We start from the raw sequence: 15,835 nt of genomic DNA on the forward strand, positions 1-15,835 counted from the left end.
ATTAACTGTGACGGTTAACGTCTTTTGTTCCCTCATGGTTGCACAGCTCTGGAATTGTTTGTTTGTCCGTTAGCAGGATTACTCCAAAAGTCCGCAATGGATTTGAATGCAGTTTTTTGAATGGAGTGTGGCACAATGAACAATCCATTAGATTTTGGTGGCGTTCGATTCAGGAATAATTTTAAGAATTCCGATCAGCCTGAGCATTAAGACGACGACTGTAGGTTCTGCGTTTTTTTCACATTAAACTCTGTGAAATTACAGTTGAGTTGGACCAAAGCACACTTGGTGATTGTTGGAAAGAGTAACAACGACGGGTTAGGTGAGTTTTATTTTGTTTCTGTCCAGTTTGAATGAAGTGTTTTACGATGCTCCGCTACGTATAGCTGATCTCAACATAAACAAAATACACGTGGATGATGGTGCAAGCTGAGCGGAGAGGGAGGCGGAGGTCTGCGCTCTCCGAGTGCCATTCTAGTTTTACTATAGTTTTGTTACGTAACTTACGTGCTTAACTTACGCAGCATAGCCTACCTATGTTACGTAACAAACATACTTATTTAGATTTTTGATCTTTTCCTACACCTACCCAAGTAAACCTAAAAAACTAAGTAAACCTACATCGGAAGTTTATTTTGAAAAGACACATGCATTTAACGAGCGGAAATTGTACCTTTCCTGGGAACAAGTTTGAAGCGTATAGTGCCGGTGACGAAGCATCAGTATTTGACGAGTTGGGAGTGAGAATGTGTTGAAAAGGCACAGCGTTTTAGCGGTGATGAATTCCATAGCTCGCTAATCACAATAACGCACAAGTTTTCCGTATTTATGTTGTTTGTTGTTGTATGTAAATGTACTTTTGCTCTGGAGGCACACACAAATTTCTCCTTTGGGGATAATAAAGTCGAGATGAAATGAAAAAATGCTTTTTTTTAACCCTTTCAGATCACCTCTCCGGTGTTGGATTTATTATGTACAAAAGTGCTTACAATAACCTGACTGTTGGATTTGTTGTGAATGGAGTGATTGCGAGGAAAGGGAGGTGGCAGGTGCTGTTCATTTTGCAAGGTCAAGAAGAGGAAGGAGTCAGAAGGAGATAACAAAGAAGAAGATATGCAGCAAAAACATCACGTGCCATAAGCTCATGAATATTAATATTGTGTAAACCATGAATAGGCTGGATCAGGGATAGCTCGGGGTTCAGACTTCGCGAACTGACCCATGCACTGTATGTTGTCAGGGACACGTTGATTGGATCCAGATATCTGTAAACTCTTTTATTTTACTTATGCAACATTGATTGTTCGGAATAAATTGAATCATTATGCTTTAACTCATCTGTTTGGAAATTCTCTTTGTCACACAAGATTAACCAACACGTAACTGGGCCTTGACCTCATTAATCAGAAATAAACATTAATTCATTAATTCATTAAAATAAATAGTGAAAGTGTATAAGGGTTTAGAACATTGTGATAGAAGTATATGATGGGCATCCCCATACCAACAACCAGACAAAGCTAAATGTGTGGCTTCAACAACAGTGTGTTGAACATGCACCCCAAAACAAAGAAGGGATTGTTCTTGTGACCGACGGTACAGCTTCCATCGCCGACCTACAGACGAGGAATCCACAAGAATGTGGCTGAGAAACCTAAACTTGAAGAGACCACCTAAAACACTGTAAGTGTGCTCAGCGGAGGAAAACCTGTATCCTACTTCGTGGTTGGGCTACGAAAGAGCAGCGGAGGAGAGACGTCGGGTCCTTAAAAGGACTGATAGCAGAGCCAGGAGAACGTCAGCTATGATTTCATGTGTAGGGAGGATACAGCATTGTAGCGTCTGTTTAATGACAGCCAGTTACTTTTACTATTTTATGTACAGTTTAAATGTAAGGCAGTTTATGGGCAGCATTACACTAAAAAAATAGCTCAATGCTTTGATCACATGATCCTGTTTGAGCTGTAAGAGGTGGTGTTCACACATGTTTTACTAGATGTTTTAATATGGAGAGAGGATTAGCGTACCGTTGGAAAACAGCGGTTCCGGCTCAGTGACGCGACACGACGGAAGTTGTGCCCATAATTCACGCAAGGCATCATGGGGACTAGGAATAAGGTGGATAGGCATCCTATAATATATTATAGAGTAATGCTACAAATAACACAGGAAAGCACTGTAAGTATGAACACTATATACAAACACACCACCTTAACCCTATAATGTTCCATTTGGAATATTATTGGAGTATTATAGGCCAACTATAGAAGATGCATAACCCCAAGTATAATAATATAGCAATAAAATCCCAGCTGATGATGACTGAAACAGTATAACATGCTTAAAAATCATACATAAATAGGAATAAGTCAAAAGAGATTGCGGCTTACACACGGTAACATATGAATAAGGGGAGTACTGACACTTATTTGTCTCCACTTCAAGCACTGAATGGAGGTCTGCCAAAGAGATTCTGTGATGATCTGACCCTTTAAAGTGAACTCAGTTCCATCAACATTAAACACAGCAGCTGGTGATACTGAGAGAAAACATATCCTACCTCAGAGCTTCAGTGAAGAGAAGATGGTCCTTCAGTTGGTCTGTATACGCTTCCTCTTCTTCCTCCAGATGTCTTCCATTGATGCCACATATCTACAAGTGTGTGACAAATAAAAGTCTTAACATGCAACAGTAAAACTCATAATACACTTTTATAGAATTTATAGTTATATTTATAGTTAGTATTAACCTAAATACCTGGAGACTTCCATAGTTCCCACGATCATGTAAACACCAGTCGGTAGGTTGGCTATATGATGAAACACATGAGCCATTAAACTGTATTAACATCTACAATCTTACACTAATTGTGAGTATTGTGTGTTTTATCCTCTTTCTTTCCTCTTGATGTTGTTCCAGAGCCGGTACGCTTTCGCCAAGTGCTCATCCACAGGTGGCACTGATTTACCTCTGATATCAACAGCAGGAAAACTTTAACAAAAGAGATGTATTGGAACCAGTGTAAAGTGTTCCCTTTGTATGTCCTTTGGCACCCCCTAGTGGCGTCTGCAAATAGCTGTACTGAAGAGGAAGTGAGGTCATTGTAAACAAAGAATAACAGGAAGTGGTGTTCAGGAAGCTCCTTTTTGCTCAGGGAATCATCTGTGTATAATCTTCTTAATCCTGTGCCATAAATCCACAAAACCGGCTTCATCTGTAAGTTATTCACTATTATCAGTTATGTGAACATGTTTATGTCACCATTTCTTAGGTTGAGTAAAGTATTTTGATGGTTAGTTTGTTTTCAACTACATAGAGATTTATTGATGTTTAAAGCATTGGTTCATATGTAAACATACTTTTATGCACCTGTTAGTTATGCTAGTGATCTTTTCTCTATTGATGTATTAGAAATATTATTTAGTACTTACAAGCACACTTATCTGATGTTTGTATTTTGTGCTCTTTTTCAGTTTTACAATATTACATATTTTCCTCCATTAAATCCTGCCAAACACAACAACTCGTCTGTTCCTTGGAGAATGCAATGCTGGAGAATATATTGTTGAGCTGGCTGTATAGCTGAAAAACACGTTGCCTGCAACAACTTTGAGTGAGGACAGCATAATCAGAGTCAAACTGTTCCAACTAAATATAGCATTAAAGTGGAACACAGACTGAGCTGTCTCACCTTCAACAAGCTGATTACTTTAAACACGGAATATCTTTGACTAATGAAGTAAACCACTAATGTAATATCATATGAATGACTGAATGCTAAAATGGTCATTTGTTTGTTATAAATTACCTCAGGTTACTTCCAAAGCAAGTTTGTGATTATTAATAAAAATGTATTGTGTTGACAACTGTGCAGTGTTGCAGTAAAAGTACTAATACCACACTGTAAAAATACTCTGTTACAAGTAAAAGTCTTGCATTGAAAATGTTACTTAAGTAAAAGTATGTAAGTATAATTAGGAAAATGTACTTTAAGTATTAAAAGAAAGAACACGTCCCCTGTGACTGTTAAACTATGACATATCATTAGATAGATTTATATACAATAAAATGATTAAAAAGGAAAAGCAGCAAATCGTCACATTTGTGAAGCTGGAAACATGAAATGATTTTTATTAAAAAATGACTTCAACAACCAAAAATAGTCGCCAATTAATTTCAGTCAATCAATTAATAAGTTAATGGACTAATCGTTTCAGCTGTACATTTTTATATGTTAATAAAGTAACTAAAGCTGTCAGATAAATATAGAGTGTAAATGCAGATAAATGCAGTAAAAAGTACAACGTCTCCCTCTGAAATGTCCTGCAGTAGAAGTATAAAGTGGCATGAAAGGAAAATACTCCTAAAGTACCTAAAATGTGTACTTGAGTAAATGTACTTTCTAACACTGTAACTGTGTAACATTAAACCATCACATCAGCAGAAAAACAGGAGATTGATTTATAGAAAATAATCTATTTAAATCACAATATTAGTAAGAAAAGTCACAGCTTGATATATATTTAAATGTTCAGCCCAACTAGCTAGATAAAGCTAATCAGATGAATATGTCTAGTTAACTAAAGACCACTTTAACTATGAAAATGAACATAGCTTGCTAAGTTTAGTTTGCCAGCTAACATATAGAACTAAACTGGGGAAAAAAAGTTCAGAAACTTGTGTTTGGTGGATTATTTCTCTGTTGTTACAATGCTAATGGGCATTGTATTTTACATTGTTGGAAAGCCTGTTTATTTACCTTCACAATGATGTCCAACTTGTAAGGATCATGCATTTGTGGGATGAGCAGCACAGCTCATTATGTGGGGAGCGCCCAAGAAGGATCTGCCAAAATGCTCTGCCAATGGTAAACAGTGTGACACGGTGACACACTTAGTTGATAGTAGTGGCTGTATCATGTCGTTCTAAGAATTTCTGTCTTAGATATAATTTAATTGGCAATCGTGACATATTTAAATCCATAACTAAAGCCATCCCCAACTCTATTATCTGCTTGATTAGAGGAATTTGAACAAATCCTCCTCCTACCACACCTCGTCTCCCACAACTTTGAGTTGGTGGCTGTGACTTTAGTGAAATCAAAATCCCAAACAAAACAATTCGAAATATGTTTAATCACATCTCATACCCTATAGTATCTGACAGAAACTCACTTTCATAAATCTATCAGAAAGAAACTATTCACAAAATAAATCCATTTTAAAATATTAAACGGAGTGTATCCATCCAGTGATTTGTTTGGAAACACTTCTTTTCATTCATTCATCCAACGCCTCATTTATCATCAATGACTTATTATGAAGGCCTGAATCTGTGCAAATAAAGGTGGTTTCTTTCTGCTTACAGCACACTTTGATTTTCTCACTCCAATAATCAGAAGAATCAACAAGCAGAATCAGAACTGATCAAATCTGACCCAACTTCATGTTGACTCACTATTATGTTATATTATCAGTGGTGGAATGTAACTAAGTACATTTACTCCAGTACAATTTTGACATACTTGTACATACTTACATATACCACTTTCTACTTCTCCTAATATTCTACTTTTTACTCCACTACATTTATCTGACAGCTTTAGTTACTTTACAGATTTATTTTATTAAAACAAAATCTAATCAACTAATAAATGTTGATGTTTTATTATTGATTAAACTAGCAGCAGTATAAAATAATAAATTATGTTTTATTATAGATTAAACTAGCAGCAGTATATAATAATAAATGATGTATTATTATAGATTAAACTACCAGTAGTATATAATAATAAATGATGTATTATTATAGATTAAACTAGCAGCAGTATATAATAATAAATAATGATGTATTATTATAGATTAAACTAGCAGCAGTGTATAATAATAAATGATGATGTATTATTATAGATTCTGCCTACAGTATTTCTGTGATTTGCTGACTCCCTATGAGCCTGATCGATGCTTGACATCCTCTGGCAGAACTCTTACTAATGGTTCCAAAATCCAAAGTTGTCAACAAAGATCACCGGGCTTTTGCTGTCCGGGCCCCTCAGTATCTCAACTCAGTATCCCACTTCCTTTAAATCTCTTCTTAAAGGTCACCTATTATGCAAAATGCACTTTTCCATGTCTTTTAAACATCAATATCTGTCCCCAGTGTGTCTACAGGACACCATAGTATCATAAAAGACCATCCTCTCTCTTTTTCTCCTGCTCCATCTGTCCGAAAATGGGTCTAAAAAATCGCTGCGCAGCTTTTCCTTACACTGGTGACGTCGGTGGCGAATTGCAAGCCATATAAGGGTTTCCTGGTGGAACGGTTAGAACCAGAGGAGAACCTCCAGCTAGGTGACCCCGCCCACAGAGCGTCACTCTCTCATCCGCCTCCTAACTATGAGCAAAGTCTGCTCCTACTTCTGTTAGTCTGCAAGAACCAGCAGAACAGTCTTCATGTACTCCCATCATCTAAATATAACATGTTCTTTCACAAAGGCTTTATGTAATTACACTGTTTCAACAGCTGATATTTATATATTATATAGATTTGATGTCATGCATGTAGAAGAGTACAGGTAGTAAATAGTGACTGTAAGCAACACAACACATTTCTGTTTCACAGTCAAACTTTATTTGAGTAGACAGATGACAATATTAATTATTCACAGCATGTTTAATCATCCCACCTGCAGTTATGTTGACATGGTACAGGAGAAAGTCTTTCAGCTCCGGTACGCTCCGGTGAGTGTAACGTTAACCGGTCTGTAGTCATGGTAACACAGAGACAGCTCCTACAGTAACTAATATACCATTACTCTGATTACTTCCATACGTTTATCAGGTGTCTTTTACCAGAAATAATGAACTGACTACTGTTTCACATCTTCTATTTTCCACCCTGATGTTCTCTGTGTTTACACACCGTCTCATAGCATGTTAGCTCTGTATCTCCATGTAAACAGAACTATCTGCTCACTGCTGATGTTTTCTTCTCCTCTGGGATGATTCTGTCGGTGGAAGCTGTGGAAAGGAAACCAGTAACGACGGTGTGTCGGCCAATGCAACCGGTTGTTTTATTTATAAAGCAACCGCTTTATTTCTTAAGACACAACATGACATTTATTTGGAAGATGCTTTTGTCCAAAGCGACTTACAATTCAAGTCAATTTAAAGCTTCAGTAGGCAACAATGTTTTTGGCATCTCTGGGCAGACATCCCATAATAACCTTTCAGCATATTGTAATGCAAGTGTTCTGAGAGATCACTAGACTTCTGCTCCTCCTCATGGCTCTGTTTTCAGGCTTTAGAACATCTAGCTCATGACGGGAGACTTTGACCAATCACAGGTCCTTTCAGAGAGAGAGAGAGCGTTCCTATTGGCTGAGCTCCGGCTGGTGGGCGGTGCTTGGAATTTCCTCAGCAGATCTCAACATGGCTGCCGGGTCACAAACTCTCTCATGTTCCAGCTAAACAGAACACTACGAGATGAGTCTGAGAACATGTGAGGGGAGAAAGAGAAACTACAGTAACAGAATATTGATTCATAAGTGAAAATACGATTTGTGGTGATTTCTGGACGCCGACAGCAACGGTAACATTGCCGTTGCTTAGCAGCGGCGTTCTCACCACTTAACCACTTGAACGCCACGCACATGGTGTACACGACTTCCCGTGTTGTAAACACGAGCTCACCAGTTTCACTTGAAGGCAGCATCTGTTCCAGATAAGAGGCCAGAATCTTTCCGTTGCCTTTAAAAGGTCTTTGTTCACACTGTTAATGACAGTTGTTGCATTAGAACAACTGTCTTTGTCACAACAAAAAGCTCCTATCTGAGTTTCAGTTGAGGTCTCATTTAATAACAGCATCTGTCTGTTCTAGTTCATGTCTGCAGACACCATCTCTTAATGGAATAGTTTCACTGCTCAACATCCATCCAATGAGTTTCACTTTGGTTCCATCACAGTGTGACGCCTTTTTTCCAAACTTATTTGTTTTGCAATGAAATCTTTATTGTAGGCTCAAGTTACAGAAGATCTACTGACGAATAAAATGACCAAACAAACACAGATCTATAGATTATCAAGGGCAGTTATGATATCCATCCTTACCCTTATTGCTATTTGTAAAATGGTCTTTTGTTGCAGCTGTGAAGCCTGCGTTGATTAGCAGTAAGAGACAGAGAGATGGATTTAGATCTTAGCTCAACACAGTCAGGTCTGACAGAGAATCAGTAATCAATAATAGGGCCGTCAATCCATTAAAATATTTAATAGCAAATCACACATTTTGTATCTGTTCAAAATGTACCTTAAAGGAGATTAGTCAAGTATTTAATCCTCTTATCAACATGGAAGTGGACAAATATGCTGCTTTATGCAAATGTATGTATATATTTATTATTGTAAATCAATTAACAACACAAATCAATGACAGATATTGATCCAGAAACCCTCACAGGCACTGCATTTAGCATAAAACAATATGCTCCAATCATAACATGGCAAACTGCAGCCCAACAGGCAACAACAGCTGTCAGTGTGTCAGTGTGCTGACTTGACTATGACTTGCCCCAAACTGCATATGATTATCATAAAGTGGGCATGTCTGTAAAGGGGAGACTCGTGGGTACCCATAGAACCCATTTACATTCACTGATCTGGAGGTCAGAGGTCAAGGGACCCCTTTGAAAATGGACATGACAGTTTTTCCTCGCCAAAATTTAGCGTAAGTTTGGAGCGTTATTTAACCTCCTTCATGACAAGCTAGTCTGACATGGTTGGTACCGATGGATCCATCAGGTTTTATAGTTTACTATGATACCAGTATCTTCACTTTAGCTTTAACACCGAGCCGCTACAACCTAATAATCACAAGTTGCGTTAAAGAAATTAGTGGCATTAAAACAAATTTGCATTAGCACGTTATTATCGCGTTAACTTAGACAGCCCTAATGAAAACTAAATTAATCATTTCCAAAAATTAGCAATAAAAGGACGGTCCCAAAACATATAGAAATGTCAGAAGCTCTCTATCGCAGGTCTTCATCACCGACAACGCATCAGTAATTATCACAAGTAAATGATTATAAAATCTTGAGACCAAACCACAAGAGATTGAAAATGAATTCACTTTTCCCCAAAACTTCAGTGAATCACCTTCAGAGTGAAAGTCCACACAGGCTTCCACGACGGAATTTATCATTTAAAGACAACAATAAGTGATGTGAGTCTCTGAAACAGCCAGATATTATAGAGATTCATCATCACACTCCACAGCTTCTTGCTTTTGCTTCAGCCTAAGATCTGAAAACCCACGGATCATCCTTACGGAGAGCAGCGATCAGAACTCTGCTGGCTTCAGTTCCCTTTCTTCGCGCCGTGTCGATCAGGTCTCGTGCTTTATCTGCCCTGGTTTTTGTTCTGATTGACTCCATTTCTTCATCACTTATAACGCGACGTTGATGGAGTTCATCCAGAAGCTTGTTCAGATTAGGATCAGACATCCCGTTTACAAACTTTGTTCGAACCAACCGCAGCCTCTCCTCTGGTGAGACGTTGTCCTCTGCTGGGACGCTGTCCTCTGCTGGGACGCTGTCCTCTGCTGGGACACTGTCCTCTGCTGGGACGCTGTCCTCTGCTGGGACGTTCCTCTGAGGGATTTCCATTGTTAGATCTGGGAGATAACCAGGGAAAAAAACAACAACCACTTGTAAAGAGCAGTTCAACTGAAATGAAACGTCATGTTTCTGTACAGCAACATGTCTGCTCTGTAAATCAGTTGTTCTGTGTTCAAAACCAGAAACCAAAAGGGAGACATTCATATTTTATATTTTTTGGTTTCATGATTCTTCTCTGTGGTGAGTGCATGTTCTCCCCGTGTTGGCGTGGGTTTTCTCCGGCTTCCTCCCTCAGTTCAGAGACATGTTCTGTAGGTTAGGTTGTATGACGACTCTAAATTGCCCGTAGGTGTGAATGTGAGTGTGTATGTCTGTCTGTGTGTGTCTGTCTGTCTGTGTGTCTGTCTGTCTGAGTGTGTGTGTGTGTACATAGATGAAGAACTTGTTTCCATAAGCTGGGGACGCACCGACACCACATCAGAGAACTAGCGGCGACGACGGCCGACTGTTGCATCGCCTCACGTCGCATTTGTTTTGGCCAACAAGTCGCACTCGGACACACTGCAAAGACTACAGTCAGTTAGCTCGTACGTTCTGCTCCTGGTGAGAGGAAATAACTCTCCATACCAGCAGGCGGCAGTAGTCTGTATCCATCATTCAGAAAGGGAAACAGGAAGAACTAGGATGGAGGATATACAAGCCGCTGTTATGATACGTACATGAAACAAAGCGGACCATTTTCACACCACTCTCACTCACCACTTAGCTTCATTCCAGATGTTCATGTTGCTGTGAGAATATGGTACCGTCAGGTATCCACATGTTTGCGTTGGTAGAGTAGTGTAATGTAATGTGTTCGTAGCGAATGAGAAATAATCCTGATCTCAAAACTGATCAAAATAATAAAAAGGTAATCTTTACCTGCTTGAAGCAGATCACATCTCCAGACGTCTTCTGTCCTCTCTTGATTCCGGACCATCAAAGTCACTTCGTCTGGGATCGTAGTCAGGAGAACTTCAAATGTGGGATGGTAATTTGGTCCATAATTTGAGAGGTATGGTGCACGCTGAAAACCAGAAGCATTGCGTCATTTTCAATCTTGTTAAAAATGTTTATCTGGTACTTTCTTATTGTGAATCTATTTTCAACATGCGGCCAAAATTATATTAATGATAATTCTGCGACTTGACTCACATCAGGTTGTATTCTGAAGCTCCCAGGTTCACAGTGGACACTGTAACTTTGACCAAAGTTGAGAAAACAGTTGGCAATGTTCGGGATGTACGTAGCACCTCTTTGTTGGGCCTCAACCTTCAGAAACAGAACATTTTTAATATGCTGTTAATGCTCATATTGTCGATTGTATTTATAGAGTACACTTAAAAACAACAAATGACCAAAGTGCCTCACAGAGCGATGAGAATTAGAATCAAATAAAACATAGAAATAATTAAGAGGATGCAAGTAAATTAATAAAAGTGTAGAATAAATAATTCTGGATTAAAATCCTCAAAACATGACAGCATTGCACAGAAGTCAAATAAATAAATAAAAACAGAGTGTGACCAGTCTTCAAGGTGACTACTGACAGACTAAAGGAAAGAGACGGGTCTTAAGATAGGTTTGAAGTTATCACTGGAGGAGGGAGATGTAATGGTGAGGGGGAAACTGTTCCTCCATTCAGGACCAACAACCTAAAGAGCCCAATCAGCCCGGGATTGTAACTGGGAGCGGTGAGTCAGCAGATCTGAGGGGTCTGGAGGTGGAATAGGGGACCTGGTTTCAGTCCATGCAGAGCTTTAAAAACAAATCAAAGAACCTTAAAACCAACTCTGTCCTTCACTGGTAACCAGTGAATAGAAGCCAACACACCAGTGCAGGGAGATATGGTCTCTCTTCCTGCTGCCAGTAATGAGTCATTTTAAACCAGACAGGCTGTCTGGCTGGAACTTTGTGAGATCTTTTGTTGATCAGATTTGAAACTAGAATCAAAGATACACAGGAACATCTGGAAAGATCATCTTTAGAAGCATCAATCAATCAGGGCTTTGCTGACGATGGTCAGGAGGAATCAGGACTAAACTCAGCTGATTCATGTGTAGTGTGGACCCGGCATCAGTCAGTTCTAACAAAGGCTGATCTGTCTTGGAGGGTAGGAGGACAACCACTGAAGAACATGTCCCTCCTTTTCAACACCACTGATGCAACAAGTGTGTCGCAGCCGTGTGCATCACTTTTTAGTGTCCCCTGGAAACAGTTTCCCTCGTCGTCTGTGCTTCTTGCAGCAGGTTTCTGTATTTGTTTTTTTCCCTATTTGCAGGATTTGTTGTCACGTTGGTGAAGATGTTTTCTTAATTTGTATGTAAACACACAATTAAATTTAGTGTACTTGCTTGTGTTTTTTAAAAGTTGCAGTTTGTTGAGCTCTCATGGCCACCGTACCTTTAGACCACTGTTTACTATTTACACCACCTGGTGGAAGGATCACGAATGACAATGGCAGACAGAAAGGCAGCGCCGAGAGCAAAACACAGAAAGAAAAACTAAAAACGAAAGCACAATCTTACCACAGCATGAGGTTCATAAATAAAAGGAGCAATGTGTGACTGACAGGAATCATCTTTGTGGAAATAGCTGAGTTCTGGCTGATGATGAGCACATATGACAGATGGCTTTACCTTGGTTACATCGACGTTGCTGTTCAGCAGAAAGACATGGAGTACTTGATGTCTTATCTTGGGAGGTCGGAGAAACAGCAGGACTTGGCCATTTATCGGCCCTAAGAGGTTCCGAATCGTATCCCAGATCAGGCCAAAGGCAGAGAGGTGAGAGATCTTCACAACCACATGAGTGTCTGTAATCTCCAGCGGCTCCAAGATGCTCATTCCATCATCAGAGATGTGAGCGACAGACAACAGGCCATCACGGAGCAATGCTGTGAAAGCAAAGAGCTGTTCAACTTTTGTTTTAATGCTAACAGTTTCATCTACCCAATTAATTTCTTACCACTTGCCACAATCTATTGCCTCTAACTCTGGAGCATCCCGAGGATGTGCCACTTCACCTCTATTCTTTACCTAGTTACCTCCTTCCAAGGCCAAGGGCCTTTGTTGTGCATAAAATCCATTACAACTATATATATATATTTACACGTCACCTAATGCAGCTAATTCCAACAAAGTACACATTAAAAAACATTTTTGCAATTTTACCATTACTTTTGAACAATGTCTTTACCTTCCTTTGTGTCACAGTGTTGGAGGTGGAGCTGACGGAGAGCAGCATCCTCAGAACACTTGATGTTGAACAGCGGCCCTGCAGCCATTTTGCCAGCTGATTGGAGGAAGCTCTCATCCCATTGGACGGTCCTGTACAGTAGCTCCGCCTCCTGAGCCATGACGAACACCAGTCCAGTCAAAGCACACTGGAACACACCTGGACCAGGACACCTGAAGCTGTAGGACAAAGAGGGCCAAACTGATATAACAAGCATTTATTGGCCTGTTAGTCTCTCTCTTTTAGTCGAGGCCTCAGCAAGGAAACGAGGTTGGTTGGGATATGACATGCTTTCTTTAAAGTTGGTGGGGCATATCACCACCATCCACATCTTTATCTGTGCTTATAAACTGGAGCCAAACAGCTCCATGTTGAAATCTAATTTCTGATGTTGAGGTTGAACCACGGCCTGCTCCTGGGCAGGATGCTAGCCCAGAGTTAGTTAGTTTGCTGCCACCTCAACCCAAACCTGTTGAAGGAAAAACAGAATCCTTTTTAAGAGGCAAAGCCTGTTTTAAAAAGAACGTTATCACTTATGTCTGCATACTTTTTGAAATTGAATTTAATGCTTTTTAAGACCTTGACAGATAAGACTTAATACCCTTCAGGGCTAGGTGAAATGTTAAAATCAATATCACCACATTAATAAAGACAATATTACACTACTGGTATGTATGTCCATATATCAAGCATATGCAAATTCACATATAAACTAGTCAAATTATTCTTGAATGCAAACTTTATCTATTCAAAATGAACCTTAAAGGGAGATTTGTCAAATATTTTATATTCTTATCAACATGGATGTGGACAAATATGCTGCTTTATGCAAATGTATTTTTCATTCACATATCTGGAGGTCAGAGGTCAAGGGACCCCTTTGAAAATGGACATGACAGGTTTTCCTCAAACAGCGGACCTGCTCCGGAGCAGGTTATGTTCCAGATAAGAGATCAACTCATATATAAAAGCACCTCCTACTGACCAATCAGAGCTCGGTGAGCAGATCGTATGATAATATTACACAAATATGAAGAAGTTAGAGTCATAATCAGACTAAAATAGAGTTTATACGATTACCTGTATGAATATCCAGCTGTCTGCTCAGGTGAGAAGGATGTTGGAGCCTGGAGTTAAAAAAGGCACAGAATTAGTTATTTTAATAGAAATACCAACTTGTCTTAGTGTTTAATAAAGTGATGAAATACTAGAGCCACACTGTCAATACTCAACTCAAGCACCCTGTATGAGTCAGAGAGGAAATGACTTCAATGGAGTGACAGTGTGAGGTGTGTTAGAGAAGACTACACAGAAGGACAACTACACCAAGAACATGGGTCTCAATAAATGTGCAAACACAATCAGCATGCACCAGCTCCAGCACCAGCACCAGCTCCTGGACTGATGGTGGTCCTGCCAGTGACGAGAGCTCCGAGGCCAAGTTTAGTAAATAAATGATAGTTCAGTGATCTTCACTCCACACTATTAACTTCTGCAGGTGAATGCAGTCTAAGTTATTAAATGAATGTCTGCCTGCAGGTGTAATACACTACAGTTCTTCAGTGGTAGATCCTTGATAAATGTCCAAGTAAAGTCATCCATGGTTTAAACTGGAGGATTTCACACCGTACAACTGCTCCTTTCTCACCTTTTTGTCGTCCTCCGGTAGGTTTTCTTCCACATTCAGTTTGACATCTGAGTCCCCTGAAAGTGAAAGAGAATATTGATGAATATTGTTCAAATAGACGTGATCTTAACAGCTGGAACAAAGATGGAACTGAGTAACAGTTTTGTTGTACAATGAGGACATTCTCATTTTAAGATCAGATGTGAATGTACAATAGTTTGATGAATGGGCGAAGTTGTTTCAATACTCACATTCTTTGGGTCTGGCAGCTCTGTAGACCTCCATGTGGCCGATCCTGTAGAGATCAACACAGACCCAAAAGTTATAGAACAAGTTTAAAATAATTGTCCGTTCTTTGAATTAGCATCAATCTATCAGAATTAAATGCTTATCATCATATCTGCACCATGAAGACTACAACTGACTGCTGACAATCATGTTCTGTGCCTATGTAGGTAAATGTAGCTTTGCATTATCAGGTTGCCTTTTATTGTTTGTGGAAGAAGGAAAGAATGCAGAGAAGAAAAGAAACATAGGATGTGGGGGGGGTAGCTCAGTCTGACGGCTCTGGAACCGGAGGGTCCCCGGTTCCTGTCGGGGGGCCCCGGACCCCCAAACTGCTCCCCGGGCTGCCCACTGCCCCTAATACTAGGATGGGTAGATGCAGAAGGTAACATCACTGGGTGCTGTGCTGTGTTCAATGTACTGTGTGACAATAACAATTACACATTTACACATGAAAAAGAGGAGAAACTGCACTCAGTGGGAGAAATCCCTGATTTCTTGTGCCAGGTGAAGCTTCCTCTGCAGAGTGACAGTTCTCACCCAACAGAGCAGGAACCCAAGGCTCGGTTCCCAGTAGAGATACCTTGAATCCCAGTAGAAGGACCTCTGGTAATTTGGCTGTGAGGGTTCTCATCCTTGTTGCTGCACTAGCAACTCTTAAGCTTTGTTTATACTGACGTGAGACGCCGTGGCGAGGGCCTGCGGAGATGGCGAGCACGCTACGAGCATACACAGAGGCGTTTATGCTCAGAGCGTTGTTCGCTGCAGTATGCTCCGAAACGCCAGGAGGCGTACAAACAAGATATCAAGTGGATCAGCAAGAAGTCAACGAGTGGTACCGGAGAGGAGAGTAGGTTGCCTGGCAACAATAGTAAACACCGATGTACGTACCGCCAAACATTACATCTGTGTACTGTAATTATTACTGTGACCTCCTGACCTCCAAGTCTAAACTACTTCCTGTCTCTCGGTGCTTCCCCTCGGGTCGCTGCTCTTTACATCAGACCTTTTTATCTTTAACAAAACGATCT

At 39.9% G+C, this 15,835-nt stretch overlaps 2 protein-coding genes across 2 annotated transcripts in view; both read right to left on the bottom strand.

The window, feature by feature from the left end:
- LOC141762853 (uncharacterized) overlaps window positions 1-15,835 on the bottom strand; it is a 500,458-nt gene that overhangs the window by 290,317 nt on the left and 194,306 nt on the right.
- Window positions 7,988-14,857, bottom strand: LOC141762876 (NACHT, LRR and PYD domains-containing protein 1b allele 2-like). The gene is made up of 8 exons (XM_074627021.1): window positions 14,771-14,857; window positions 14,541-14,596; window positions 13,973-14,019; window positions 12,854-13,071; window positions 12,295-12,551; window positions 10,811-10,927; window positions 10,538-10,682; window positions 7,988-9,672 (listed from the first exon to the last, which is right to left on the bottom strand). Exons 1-8 carry the CDS (start codon window positions 14,802-14,804, stop codon window positions 9,296-9,298), a joined length of 1,251 nt encoding a protein of 416 aa, XP_074483122.1. The 5' UTR covers window positions 14,805-14,857; the 3' UTR covers window positions 7,988-9,295.

The sequence above is a fragment of the Sebastes fasciatus genome, chromosome 24 (genome assembly GCF_043250625.1).
Source record: "Sebastes fasciatus isolate fSebFas1 chromosome 24, fSebFas1.pri, whole genome shotgun sequence".
In the NCBI taxonomy this organism is placed as follows: Eukaryota; Metazoa; Chordata; class Actinopteri; order Perciformes; family Sebastidae; genus Sebastes; species Sebastes fasciatus.